The following is a 13,276-nucleotide window of genomic DNA, read 5'->3' on the forward strand; positions in this document are numbered from 1 at the left end:
CTGGAATGAAGTCTCTTGACACTATCCTCAGACTTCAGAACTGAAACATGCTTGTCTTTCTCATGAGCTGGTTGGTTTTTCTACACAACAAGTGTCATTTAAACCAACTCACTTTTGTCTTTGCTTCCAGAAAGCCCAGAACTTGAGTTCCAAGCTGCCTGTGCTCCGTAGCTTTCTTTAGTTGCGGAGTTCTCTAAAAACTTCTCTTTATTCCTCACCAACCTCTAATGATCTTTCATCTTGTGTGAGTAATTTGTGTTGCATTTCTAGTTTTATTGTTAGCCACCTCATAGTTTGGCTGAAACACACAAGTGCTGCTTCACCTACACTCTGAACCAGCCAGGGCATGACAGGTACACATATAGAGCAGGGAGCTGCCGCAAACGTACAAGTAAAAACCATGTGCTCTACAGTTTCAAGAATGCTCTCACAGGCATATCCTGGATCTTTGACCCAGTGAGAGGAATAAGGTGGATACTATTATCGTAATTCACGAATGTGGAAGCAAAGATTCAAAGGGCTTCGGCACTTGCCCAAGGTCATGGAACCGGAAGTTGGTTCCAGCAGATCTGTGCCACACAACACTATCACAACGATGTCTCAAATATTTTGCTTTATTTTCTATAGTTCTGGCATTTGCTATTGGTGGGGTCATCAGAAAACTATTCGAAAATGATTTACACGTGCATATGCCTGACACCCTGGTCGTATTGGCTTGTGTCTTTGGAATGATGTTGGAGAGACTTTCTTTTGGAACTCACAAGTATTCCTGCTGCTCAAGAGATGACTCTTCAGGCAGGTCTTGCATTTTCCCTGAGAAATCCTGCTGAACTTGCTCCTCGTGAGTCTTGGGAAGAAGTTCTGTTACTGAGCCATCCCCCTCAGTTTTGGGGATGCTATCCTGAAAAGTGGAGTAACCAACGGAAATGTCTTCCTCTGAGACGATGGGAGGGTGATCATAGGACTCGCCCTCTTTAGAAGCAGCTTGCTCCTCTTTCTGCTTGTTCTGTGCAGTGCATAGTTCCTCCTGAAGTACCGAGAACCCTGCAGGGAAGAATGGTTTAAATTAAGTATCTAATTGAAACTGAACTATATTAAGGGAGTATTTATTAACTACTGTGTGCCAGTGTGGGATATGTCCAATGGTTACAAAGCTGAAAGAGGCACTGTGTCTGCCCTGAAGATGCTGTAGAGAAGCTCAGACAAGTAAGAGATATTAAAATGCAGAATGACCAGGCTACAGGTACCAATCAGTGAATGTGGAAGCATCCAACTCAGGGTTAAAGAATCAGGAAAGGCAGAGGGTGTAACATCTTAAGGAGACCTAATTTTAAGCAGGCATCAACTGCCATAGTTGAGGCATAAATCTTCATGGTAAAAAGAGAATTAATAATAATGATAATAATAGCTAACACATTCTGAATATCTACTATGTGTAAGGTACCATTCTAGGTGCTTTTAAAGCATAAACTTGTATTAAACAAAACTCTGAGATTTGTACTGTTTTTATGAAGGGTCTCTTAGGCCAGGCTAAGGAATTTCATCATATCAAAGGCAATACGGAGTCACTGAAAAATTTTTGGCAAAAGTGAGATTGACGTTCATCTATTTATTCACTCAACATATATATATTGAGTATGAACTATGCAGTAGGTGCTCTTTAGCTTCTGGATACATAGCCATGAACAAGACAGAAGAAGCTTCTGGCCTTGATGAACTTGCATTTATATGCAGACACATATTTATGGTAAACTTTTATTAGGAGACAAGGAAACCAGGGTAAAGGTACAGAATACATAGGTCAGTATTTTAGATAGACTTGGAAGGAAAACCTCCTCTTAGGAAGTGATATTTCAGCAGAGGCTCAGTAAAGTGAGAGGAAAAGGTACCCAATGATCTGAGGGAGGAACACTTCAGAATGGAGGGAAGAAAAAGCACCAGCACCCTGAAGCCTGAGAAGGTGTAGGGTGTCCAAGGAACACCCAGGAGACCAGGGGTCTGGGACTTGGGACAGAGGAAGAGAGATGGGAGACAGGACAAGCTATGAGGCTCTGGCTGAACAGTAATACATGCAACCATGTATCTCTATGGGAAGTAAGAAGCTGCAGAAAGACACTGAGGAACTGAGGAAGACTATCCTGTAAAAGAGGAAAACAAAACAAAACAAAACAAAAAAACCAAGAAGAAGGGGTATCATAGGAAGTGAGTGACGAAAATGTCTTTAGAAGAAGGGATTAATTTTGTATCAAATATGGCTAAGGGGCAAAGGAAGATGAAGACAAGAATTGCTCAGTGCATTTAGCGATAAGGAAAAAACAGGCTAATTTTTCAAGATCTTTTTCTGTTGAATGGTGATGACAAAATCTGAGTTGGGTGGATTCTGGAGACATTTCTAGAGAGAATGAGAAGGGAGAACATAAGAGATAGGCAAGTTAGACTATTCTTTTGAAAAGATTTTCCATAAAATGGATAAAGAAACAGAATACTTATACAGGCGAGTGTTCACACTGGGTGAAAGGAATTATTTGCTTTGTTTTGTTTTTAAAGCGGGGATCTGTTAAGCATGTTAGCTCTTGAGCCTGCTCTAGCTGCAGGAAGCTAGAGTGGATAACTGCAGGAGTGAAGTCCATAGTTGGTAAAAGGGGAGAGATCTAGTACAAAAGAAGAGGTAATGGTTTTAGCAAAGCAAGGCTGTTTCATACAGGAGGGAAGGTAGAGTATAAGCCAGAGATGCTCTTAGGTTGGGAGAGTTTGTTGGGAGAGTTTGTGGTGAAAGAATGTGGACATTTGTTTATGGTTATTCCTATTTTTTTCTAAGAAATATGAAGTACAGTCATCAGGTTGGAATAAATAAAAAGAAATGTTGGAGGCTTGAAAGAAGGCGGCAAGGTGTAAAAATAAAGTTGAGAGAACTAGGAGGAGAATGAATGAGAGTGAATGAGCATGGAAATGAATAAAGATGGATTAGAGAAATTTTCATACTGCAGAGGTGGTAGGACCAATGGCTGGAGGTCCAGCGGGTTTGAAGAATTATTGTGTGGAAGCAAAAGGGGAAGTAAGTGTAACGCTTCAAGTTAGGACTTGTAAGTAGTACAGTCATTGACAATGATTTAGCTTTGGTTGTGGGCATAGTTTTAGTTGTGGGTCACTAGGTAATGTAAAAGATACAAGCATCAGAAGTACCCTCAAAGGAGCTGAGGGAAGGGTATTGGATAGATGGCCTATGCCGACAATCATTATGGATTCAAAATTTACCTGTTGAAGCCTTGGTCCCAGTGTGATGGTATCTGGAGGTGGTACCCCTCCAGAGGTAATTACGTCATGAGGGTAGAGCCCTCATGAATAGGATTAGTGCCCTTATAGGAAGAGGTCAGAGAGCTAGCTATTTCTCTTCTTTCCCCCCCATGTGAGGACAGAGCAAGAAGATTACCCAGAAGAGGGCCCTCACCAGAACCCAACCGTGCTATCACCTTGATCTTGGACTTCCAGTCTCCAGAAGTGTGAGAAATAAATTTCTATTGTTTAAGCCACACAGTTCAGGGTGCTTTTTTATAGCAGCCCACCCTGATTGAGACCATGATGAAATAACAAAGAATGAGCAGTATGGGGGTGCCCAAAATGGGCAGGGAAGGCTCAGGGTCATAGGAGAAGAATGTCTCACCAAAGGCCATAGTCCACCCTCTAAAAATGGGAAGATGGTAGGTCCAGTTGCCTGTATTAACCATACATAACAGACACTCATACACACACAAATTGTTTGACCTTCACTATGATCCAGTGTAATGGTCTGTTCAATCTCTGCATAGCTATGACTGATGCGTTCCTGGAGAGGCTCTGTGATGGTCTCCATGAGATGAACAATATCCATTCGGTTGATCTTGGTGAGACATTCAATGAGATTGGTATCTGGAATATTAGAGAAAAACTAGTTTTTACATCTGAGGAGTACTCTCTCAAAAATCTCTTTCATTTAGTTGTTTTACTGAATTTTTTTTTGTGAAACAGTTTAGGCATAGGAAAAATTTACCAAAATCTTTACATTTGTACAAAGAACAACTGAAGCCCAATTAAGGGTCATTGTAAAAGTAAGCAAACAGACAAATAAGAGATACACGCACAAGGATGGCACACATGGGCATAAACCCTGAAAGCAGAGTTGTGAGACAACATGTAGGACACTGTCAAATCGGAATTTAAATAAAAAACACCTTTTTAAGTAGAGGTCTACCCCAAATATTACATGGGATATGCTTATACTAGAAAAGTATTTGTTGACTAGCTGAAGTTTAAAGTTAGCTAGGGGCTCTCTATTTTTGTTAAATCTAGCCATCCTACCTAAAAGAATGGTAAGACGAGGAAAGATAAACATGGGCTGGATGTAAATAAAATAAGGGAGGTCTCTAGGTAGATCTTCAAAGAGATATTAAAGGAAGTGGCAAATTTAGACCAGCTGAGAGATGAGAGGTAATTAATGGTCTGTATCACTTCCCATTGTATTGATGTTGTCAGAATATCATATATCAATCATTACATAGAATATCTACTTGACATTTGTTCCCTATTTTGGTTTTTTAGGCATAAAGGAAGCAGGGACTGAACGTAAGGCACCACCAATAAAACAGTGACTAATAAAGCAATTGTGTCTGCTGCCAATATTTAGAAAATTTTAGAACTTTATAACGTTCCTGTTGGCAGCCAGTTCTAATATCACTTTGAACGAGTTAATGCTGTTCACAGGAACACAGCGTAAAAGGATTTTTATGCAACATGCATATTTGAGAAATGTTATAGCTGCTTCTCATTTGCTTACAGTAGCACTTCAGACGGATGGCACCTGTTATTATTTCACTGAATTTGCATGAAACGTTTGTTGAACAAGACTTATTTCTACCTTCCGTCTGCTGCCTTTTACAAGGAGCTCAGCACCCACCTGTGGCATGTTTCCCGTCCCTTTCTAGCCAGTACTTCAACAGCGCGTGACTCTGGTCTTGGAGGGAGTTAGGGTTCTCAATTCGAATTTGATGAATTTGCTCCTCAGTGAAATCCAGTTCTCTTGCTAACTCTAGAAGAGAAAATATTCCTCTGTAAATATATTCACTTCAAAATTTGAGCCTCTACGCCTTGCCCTGTGATTTTGTAAATGGTGTGTTCTTTTGTACGGCTGTGACATAGTTTTGTTTTTGTTTTTTCCTACTTGTTAGAAAGGACTCTCATAGCTTTTGTTCATCTGGCACTAATTGCAGATGTTTTCCTTAAAATCGGGTACAGAATTGATCACTGTCATAGTGAGAGTAAGTTTGAGGCAATGATGATAAAATATGTAAATTCAGGCCCATTTAATTCCAAAATGTGGAAGAGATCATTGATACTGGCTGATACTCTTAACCAAGATAATGGAAAATAAATGACTGCAAAGACTATGTCTGACTTTAATCATAATTAGGTGAGGTTTTAAATACCATAAATCATGTTTCTGGATACTTGGATAAATACTGGTTTTAGCTATATTATAGTGGTTGGATAAACTCCTTTGATTTGATATCACATGAATAAAAGGTCTGAGAAGCATTAATTGACTTGGGGAATAAGCCATTCTAGAGAGATGCTTATTCATTTGGGTGGTATGTGCGTGTATACAAATGAGGTGTCCTCTTTGGAGGGCAATTTGCCAAAATCTTTCAAAATTAAAAATATACCTATCTTTTACCCAGCAAGTTTCCTTCTAGGACTATGCCTTATAGATACAGCCACAAAAATCTACCAGTACACAAGGTACTGTGTGCTGGAAACAACCTAAATATCCATCACCAAAGGCCATTGATAAAATTACAGTACCTCCATATACTGGAATTAAATGGCCATTTAAAAGAATGACTTAGATATTTCTATGCTGATGGAGTATTTACAAGGAATATTGTTAGGTAAAAATTTGCTTTTTTTTAAATGTAACAGGCATAAATGGGGACACTGCAGATTTTTTTTCTGAATATGCAAGAAAGTGTTAGCAGTTACCTTTGAAGCATGGGGCTTGAAGACCAGATGTAGGTGTGAGAGATTTATTTACTTTTCATCTTATACCATTTAGAGTGGTTCTAGGGTATGAATTTTCACCAACTATAATAGGCAATACATTATATATATATATGTATATGTAAATATATATATATACACACACATACTTAAGAAGCAAAATAATTACTTCTGTACATTACCTATTTAATAAGTTAACCACAGATTGTTTGATGTCCTTCCTTCTCCTAAATCCGTCAATTTAATAAACCTGATCGGTATTTTGAAAGTACTCTAAAATACTTAAGTCACTCCACATTATCAATTATCTTTGGTAAGGGTATTATGACTCCTATCTCTCTATTAATGACAAAATCCTTAAGAAACTGAAAGGAGATTAATAGTAACTTTATACTCTTAATTAATATACTGTTTCATACTGTTTATCCTGTTAATTAGTGTACTGTTTCAATTAAGTGGTCGCAAGTGACATAAAAGGAAGTCAGACCAAAAGAAAAAAAAGCCAGACTGACAATCTCGTTTTAATATGTATAATCACAGGAAAGACGAAAGAGTATAGTTTTTAAAATCCGTAAACCATGATTTGTAAATAAACTATATTGATTTCTGAATTGTCCCTTAAATTTTATTTAACATAATTTCTGAACTTAAATATTCCCATTTCTCTGAAATTAGTGACTCATTCATATATATTTCAACATTCATGTGAAGTAAATTTTTTTTTTCTTTTTTTTTTTTTTTTTTTTTTTTTTTTTTTTTGCTATTTCTTTGGGCCACTCCCGCGGCATATGGAGGTTCCCAGGCTAGGGGTTGAATCGGAGCTGTAGCCACTGGCCTACACCAGAGCCACAGCAACACGGGATCTGAGCCGCGTCTGCAACCTACACCACAGCTCACAGCAACGCCGGATCGTTAACCCACTGAGCAGGGGCAGGGACTGAACCCGCAACCTCATGGTTCCTAGTCGGATTCGTTAACCACTGCGCCACGACGGGAACTCCTGAAGTATATTTTCCTTCTGTTCCCAAAGGAAGATAGCTGAGACACGGTATCTAAAACAAGGAGCCCTGGTTGAATCTCAAGTTAAATTTTCTGACAGTCCCATCTAGCAATGGCTTTGAACCACAGTAATCTCCCCAAAGGTTAAATACCCACAAGTCCCTGAGTAGGGTGCTACGGGTTGGTATAGTCTCAAAAATCTCCCAATCTAAATGTCTATTATTCCAAATTCCAGAGACTAAAAAGGCCTGCCCTGTTTCATATGGCAAGTTAACGAAGACCCTGGATTTCTAGTTTATAGTTTATCATTCTTTCGACTATTCCACGTGGTCTTCCTCAAGGAAAGAAAAAAACCCTTTTTCATTGTTAATGACACTTGACTGATCCAACTAGGTCATTTAAAAAAAAAAAAAAAGGGTCTTTTACCTGTCCAGCTGAAGCCAAGATGATCAGCAATATAAGCCAGCCTTTCCTCAATCCGTTCCTGCTCATCCTGTTGATCTACAGAAGGTCAAAAACAGAATGGCCAAAGGTTGTCTATGACAGGAGAGGAACCACAGTACTGATCATCCAAAGAAAGGAAGTCAATTGTCCAAATATTTGCTTACAGCACAATTTAACTATTACATTTTAAATCATATTAAATTGTATGTCTGCCTGATTTCTGGAATGGGATGGAGAATAAATTTAAAATAAATCATGAAAACCATCTGCTTCCATATCTCTTTAATCAAGACTACTCACTGGGCAATTACATAAATTACTAATTTTCAGTAATCTTGGCCTTTTGCTTTTAAATTACCTGAGAGGATATTGCCCACCCAAAGACAATCATCTTGCTCATCAAACACCAGAAAAATCATAAATAGGATTCAAAAATGGAGTGATTGCTTAGGACCTCCTGTCATTGCCTGTAAGATCACTTCCAGGTCATATCGGAAAGAAATCACATCCGTGATTCGGAGGAGACCTAGCTCGTGGGTGGGTCAGACAATCCTGGTTTTTTTCAATACGGCCAGAAACAATATTTACCTTGGTCCTGGTGACCTTAGAAGAAGGAAGAATAAACTGTATGTACTTGTGTGCGTATGTTATATTCGTATGTATATATGCCTTTGGGGCAAAGCCTCTGTGTGCTTGGTACTAATAAGTAAGGTCATAAAATACTCCCACAGACTATAACTTTCCCTTTAATTTTTAACCCCTTAAAAGGGCAGCATTTTAGGTCATGGTATCACGACATTTTTTATAACCCAAATTTCGGAACAATAGTCTTTATTTTAGAGATATTGGAAGACCAGAGGCTAAAGCTAACTATGGTTTGCTTTCTTTTTTTTTTTTTTTTTTTTTGATAATTCAAAGAGCCATCATCCCCTCACAGTCAACTTAAATCATGCAAAGTTTGAGTTTTTGTTGTCTGCTTCATCTAATTCGAGCACATTCTCCATTCACCTACCACATTAATGAAAAGCATGTTTTCACCTTATGTTTTCTTGTTACAGTGTTTACTAATGGTATCTGAAATCCAACCTTTCTGAATTAGAAACAAATTGTAACAATTGGAATTTCATGATAACGTTAAATCTTCTTGTGCAAATGGCTTTCTAATGATTATAAAATTAAGTGCTTACAATTTTAAAGTACCCAAAGGCAAGAAGAAAAAGCAACGAATCCTCACAGTAGGAAACAAACCAAATATATTCATGTGCTTAATTTGAGGCTAAGCCTGGAACGTCAGAACAACAAAACTCAAAGCTTGCATGGCCTCACGTGCAGCGGTTAGAGAAAAGGCAAGATCACCGTTGCCTGTCAATCATATTTATGTTTTCCATAAGCATTCTCATTACTCAATCTTGAGATTGTAACCACAGACAAGAGTATACAGAGGAAGCACAAAACACAAAGGGCTTACACAAACATAGTAACCACTACAGAAAGCTTAAAGAAAATGAGACACAAATCACCAAATAAAACAGACATACAAAAAAACTCTATCAAATTTATGACATGCGTAGCACAGGGAATCCCAGTGGCTGGCAAATACCTTCAGCATGGTCATGGCCATTTTCATCAGGGATGCGTTCAATCAGAGTCTCAATGGACTCATCCCAAATGGGCCTTGTGTCAAAGATGTCCTCAGGAATTGACTGCTCGGTCTCAACGGGTGGCAGATTTTCAATTACCGAAACTTCCAGAGCACTACTACTTTCATCATCTGAAACTAACTCCTGCTCCCTTTCTGACTGTGTAAGTCTATCCACTAACTTGGAAGCCTCATCACTAATCTCCTCAAAAAATTCTATGGAGTTCCTGTAAAGGTCAAAGAAATGCTCTTTACTTTCTTTTGTGGGGCTCGTGGCCCCCCTGCAGGAAGAGGTTGTGCTTTTGCTTTTTACTGGCAATCGTGATGCAAATATCTTTGGTCTCGTGGTCTCGTCTTCTGACTCTAACTCCAGCTCCTCTGTCCCCTCACTGCTTTCCAGATCCGTCTCAGTGTAACTTCCAGTTTTTTCTGGACATGTGATCTTTGCGTCCAAAGGACTGGCATCAGATTCAGATTTGCTTCTACTGTCTGGTGCTCTGCTTGTCACGTCCTGTCCCTGAGGAGCCACTGTCTCTTGTAGAGATGAATCTAGATGCAAAAGCTGCTGCTCAACTCTTGGGACAGGTGCTTTCACAGGGATTTTAGACTTTGGTTTTGTCTCATCCTCTTGACTTTCCTCATCCAGGCTGGGTAGAAAACCTTCAGAAGGGGCACTCTCACACTCCATAGAAGGAAATGCTGGGGTTGAAGTGGGCATAGTCCTTACAGGGATTTTGGATCTGCTTTCAGTAGAAGGCACATTCTCCATGGGTGCAGTGGGGATTTCAATGACTGATTTCTGTTCTTCTGGAGAAGAATCGGGAGATTCATCATCCCGATCTGAATAGACGGACCTAGTGACTGTGGAAAAATCTAACTGCACTTGTACAACGGTTCAGGGGAGTCAGGGCAAGCTGCCTGCTTCACAAGGGACAGAGAAGGTGTATCACTCATTTGAATGCAGGGGAGGTCCTCAGCCCCTGCAGAAGCAGCCTCTTTCATTGACGTTTCAGTGGAGGCTGAAATCCCCATTTGGGAGTTAAGTTGACCATCCGAAGTGGGTACCTCCTCTACTTCCTCACTCAAGTCATCTGGGACTAAGTCTGCTTCATCATTCACTGTTTCTTTTGATTCTAAGGGTGCTAATGACTCAGCTGATGTCTCCAGCTGTGGGAGCTCAGTGCCAGTACCCCCTTCTTTCATGTCTTCAGTGAGAGTCTCTTCTCTGGATTCTTGCCCGATTTGGAAAAAGTGAAAACTTTCATCTCCATAGGACCTTTTGGTCATATCAATGGCACCACTTCGGGTCATCTCAAACAATTTTCCTTCCTGAAAGAGAAAAGGGTTTTGCTCACTGGTTGGGGTCCCCTCTTCAGTTGGGGTCCGGGCAGGAGTGGTGTCAGGGGTGGTACCCTGTGATTGTCTGTCTACCATCAAACCAAATATCTTTTGTTCTTCCTCTTTCACTCGAGCCTCAAAGGCTTCATCATCCTCACGAATTTCACTCCAGGAATCAGAATCCACATCGGTTTTTGTGATGATGACTTTGCTTATTTGTTCACCAACAACTGTTGATGTAGTTGGTGCAGCTGGCTCTAGAGATGAGGGGGCTCCATCTGGTTGCACTTCGCACAAGGGGCTCTCTTGTTTGCATTCTAAGTTCTGGTCCTCAAGATTAGATTCCTGGCTTGAAACAGTTCTACCAGAGGAGCTTGTCACCACTACTTCTTCAACAGAAGATGTGGTGGTAACAGAACACACTTCAGAAGAGTGAAAACTTGTGTGTCTTGTATCTGTTTGGGTTTTGCTTTCTTCACTGGAGAAAAAAGACTGAGAAGGAACATTTTCATAAGGGCTTGTGACTTGAGGATCAGAGATGTCATCAGTCTCTGTTGGGTCAGACACTGGGACATCCAAGGATGAGCTATCTGTTTGAGTAGTGTTAGGCAAGTCTTGAGTGGAATAGTCATCTGGTAAGCTCTCAAAAGCTTGGTCAGCTTTTGTGACCTCCATTTTTGTAGCAGAGGATGTAGAGACTACATCTTCATCTAATTCTTTTCCTTCAGATGCTGGACAATGAGGCAGAGAAGACGAAGATGAAGAGCTTTCAGTGGGGTAACCTACTTGAGGAGCTTCGACTCTAGAAACATCCAGCTCTTCTCCTTCTGTGTCTTTTTCACCAGTGTCTTGGAGAGCTAATGGTTCCTTATGGATAACTAGCTGCTCATGGACATCCTCACCAGTGGAACTGTGGAGACCTAAAGTGACAGGAATGGCCGAGCTGCTAGGACTCTCAGCCTCACAGCCATAGCTACCACAGATTTTTGGTTGATCAGCATCTCTGTTTACATCATCATAAGACATTTCCGGACCGCTAGTGGAAACAGTATGACTGTCTTCAGGTAAATGAGATTCACAACCTTCTTCTTCTTCTGATTTACCTGAATCTTCCTGAGTATCTTCATTCATCTTGAAAGTGTATTGTTTGGAAACGATAGGCTGGAATTGTACTTCTTCGGGGCTGGAGTTTGAGTCTATGCTGGATGGAAGTGGGGAAGGGGGTTGCACTCGAATAACTGGCTCTGGTAAAAGGCCAGAGTCAGCACCTTTCTTCAGCTGGGTCAACTCAGGTTCACTTTCTGAGGAAGAAGATGCTTTCCTGCTCTCTGCTGTTACCACCACGGGGGCATTGCTTTTATCCTCTACGCTCTCCATACATTTTGGTTCATCCAGGTCTGCTGAACACTCAACATCTGCATCAGAGGACGAAGAAGAGTCTTCTTGCTTGGGTTCTTTTTTGTAGTCCCTTTTCTGCTTGCTTCTTGTTCAAGTTCATCAAACATTTTGATTTTGGTTACCATTTTAAACATCTCCTCTTCAGGTGTGAACCTCTTTTTCTCTCCGTTTTCTAAGTCATCCTCCTCTGCACATTCAGGAATCACAGCTGGTTTTGGTGTGCCGGCATCCGTGGTTTTGGGTGTGACCTCATAGCTAATTTCTTCGGAGCTGGGGGTGTCAGGGGAAAGGGGGCTCTTCCCTGAGCTTTCCATAAGTGATGTCTGTTCAAGGCTGTCATCCTCAGCACTGCCGTCCGGGTCTCGGAGCAGCCGGGACCGCATAGAGGCCACTTCCGTGATGAGTTCTGTTTTGGCAACAGCCGAAGGAAGGGGAAACTGACTTGGGAGAATTCCCGCCTTCATCTTTGGTTCAACAGGGCTGCTTTCAAGAGAGTCACGACAAGGGGATTCTTTCAGAGGACTCGGTTCCAGAGAATCAGGAGTTTTGTGTGAGGAGTTGTCCTCTAGCACTGGGCTGGCTTCCAGAGAGTCTTTGTGACTCACTGCGAAGGATTCATCAGCCCCAGGGCTGAAGACCTCACTGTCGCGGCTAGGGAGGGCAAGTTCTAACCCTTGGGGACTTCTAATGACTCCCTGGGGCTTTGATTCAGTCCCTGGGCTTGTCTTTACGACAGCATCTGGCAGGGGTGAGGCTGCGGTCTCATCCGAGGGCTTGCTGGCTGTGGATTTCTGAGCTTCTGTATCAGTTTGTTTCTCATGGGCTGAACTAACATGTGTAAGTGGATCTTCACCATGGGGCACTCCCTCAGTCAGTCCTTTGGGTGTTTCTTTTGCTAATGATTCACCTTGACTGTCAAGGCCTTCATCTTCTGGTTGGGGGCATGTGTCTTTGGAAGGTTCTAGGGTGGCCTCCTTCAGCAAACACTCAGCAGAGGGCTCCGTGCCCCCAGTGACTACAGCACCTTGCCCTGCCGAACTGTCTGTAACATCTTTGGTTGAGGGATCTTCCTTTTCAGAATGAATTTCTGGTGGTGATTCTACCTTGGTCGTTTCCTTTGTTTCCTCAGTTTGCTCCTCAGTTTTCTTTGGTGAGAAAGAAAGGCTTTCGGGGCTTGTCTCGGGGGTCTCTGCTAGGCCCTCGTGCTTATAGCTTTCTTCTGAACTAATCTGGGGGGTCCCTTCCATCAGACTGCCACAGGGAGAGCCAGCTGCCCCTTCATGCTTCAGACTTTCAGAACTGCCATCCAAAGCACCGCTCTGCAAGGACAGGGCTGGGAGGAATTCCTCTTTCATGTAATCTAGTGGGAAGGTTGTGTTGAAAGGACTAGTGAGCACTTGGTCTAAGTGAAGCTGCGCCTTCTCGTCT

General features: G+C 41.4%; 1 protein-coding gene across 1 annotated transcript in view; it reads right to left on the minus strand.

Moving 5' to 3' along the window:
* Positions 1-13,276, minus strand: part of ANK2 (ankyrin 2) — a 355,178-nt gene that overhangs the window by 14,323 nt on the left and 327,579 nt on the right. Inside the window, 7 exon segments of the mRNA XM_021100703.1 lie at positions 762-1,044; positions 3,763-3,906; positions 4,931-5,062; positions 7,456-7,530; positions 9,074-10,003; positions 10,006-11,931; positions 11,934-13,274. Coding sequence (XP_020956362.1) covers positions 762-1,044; positions 3,763-3,906; positions 4,931-5,062; positions 7,456-7,530; positions 9,074-10,003; positions 10,006-11,931; positions 11,934-13,274 — 4,831 coding nt within the window.

The sequence above is a fragment of the Sus scrofa genome, chromosome 8, assembly GCF_000003025.6.
Source record: "Sus scrofa isolate TJ Tabasco breed Duroc chromosome 8, Sscrofa11.1, whole genome shotgun sequence".
NCBI classification, from domain to species: Eukaryota; Metazoa; Chordata; class Mammalia; order Artiodactyla; family Suidae; genus Sus; species Sus scrofa.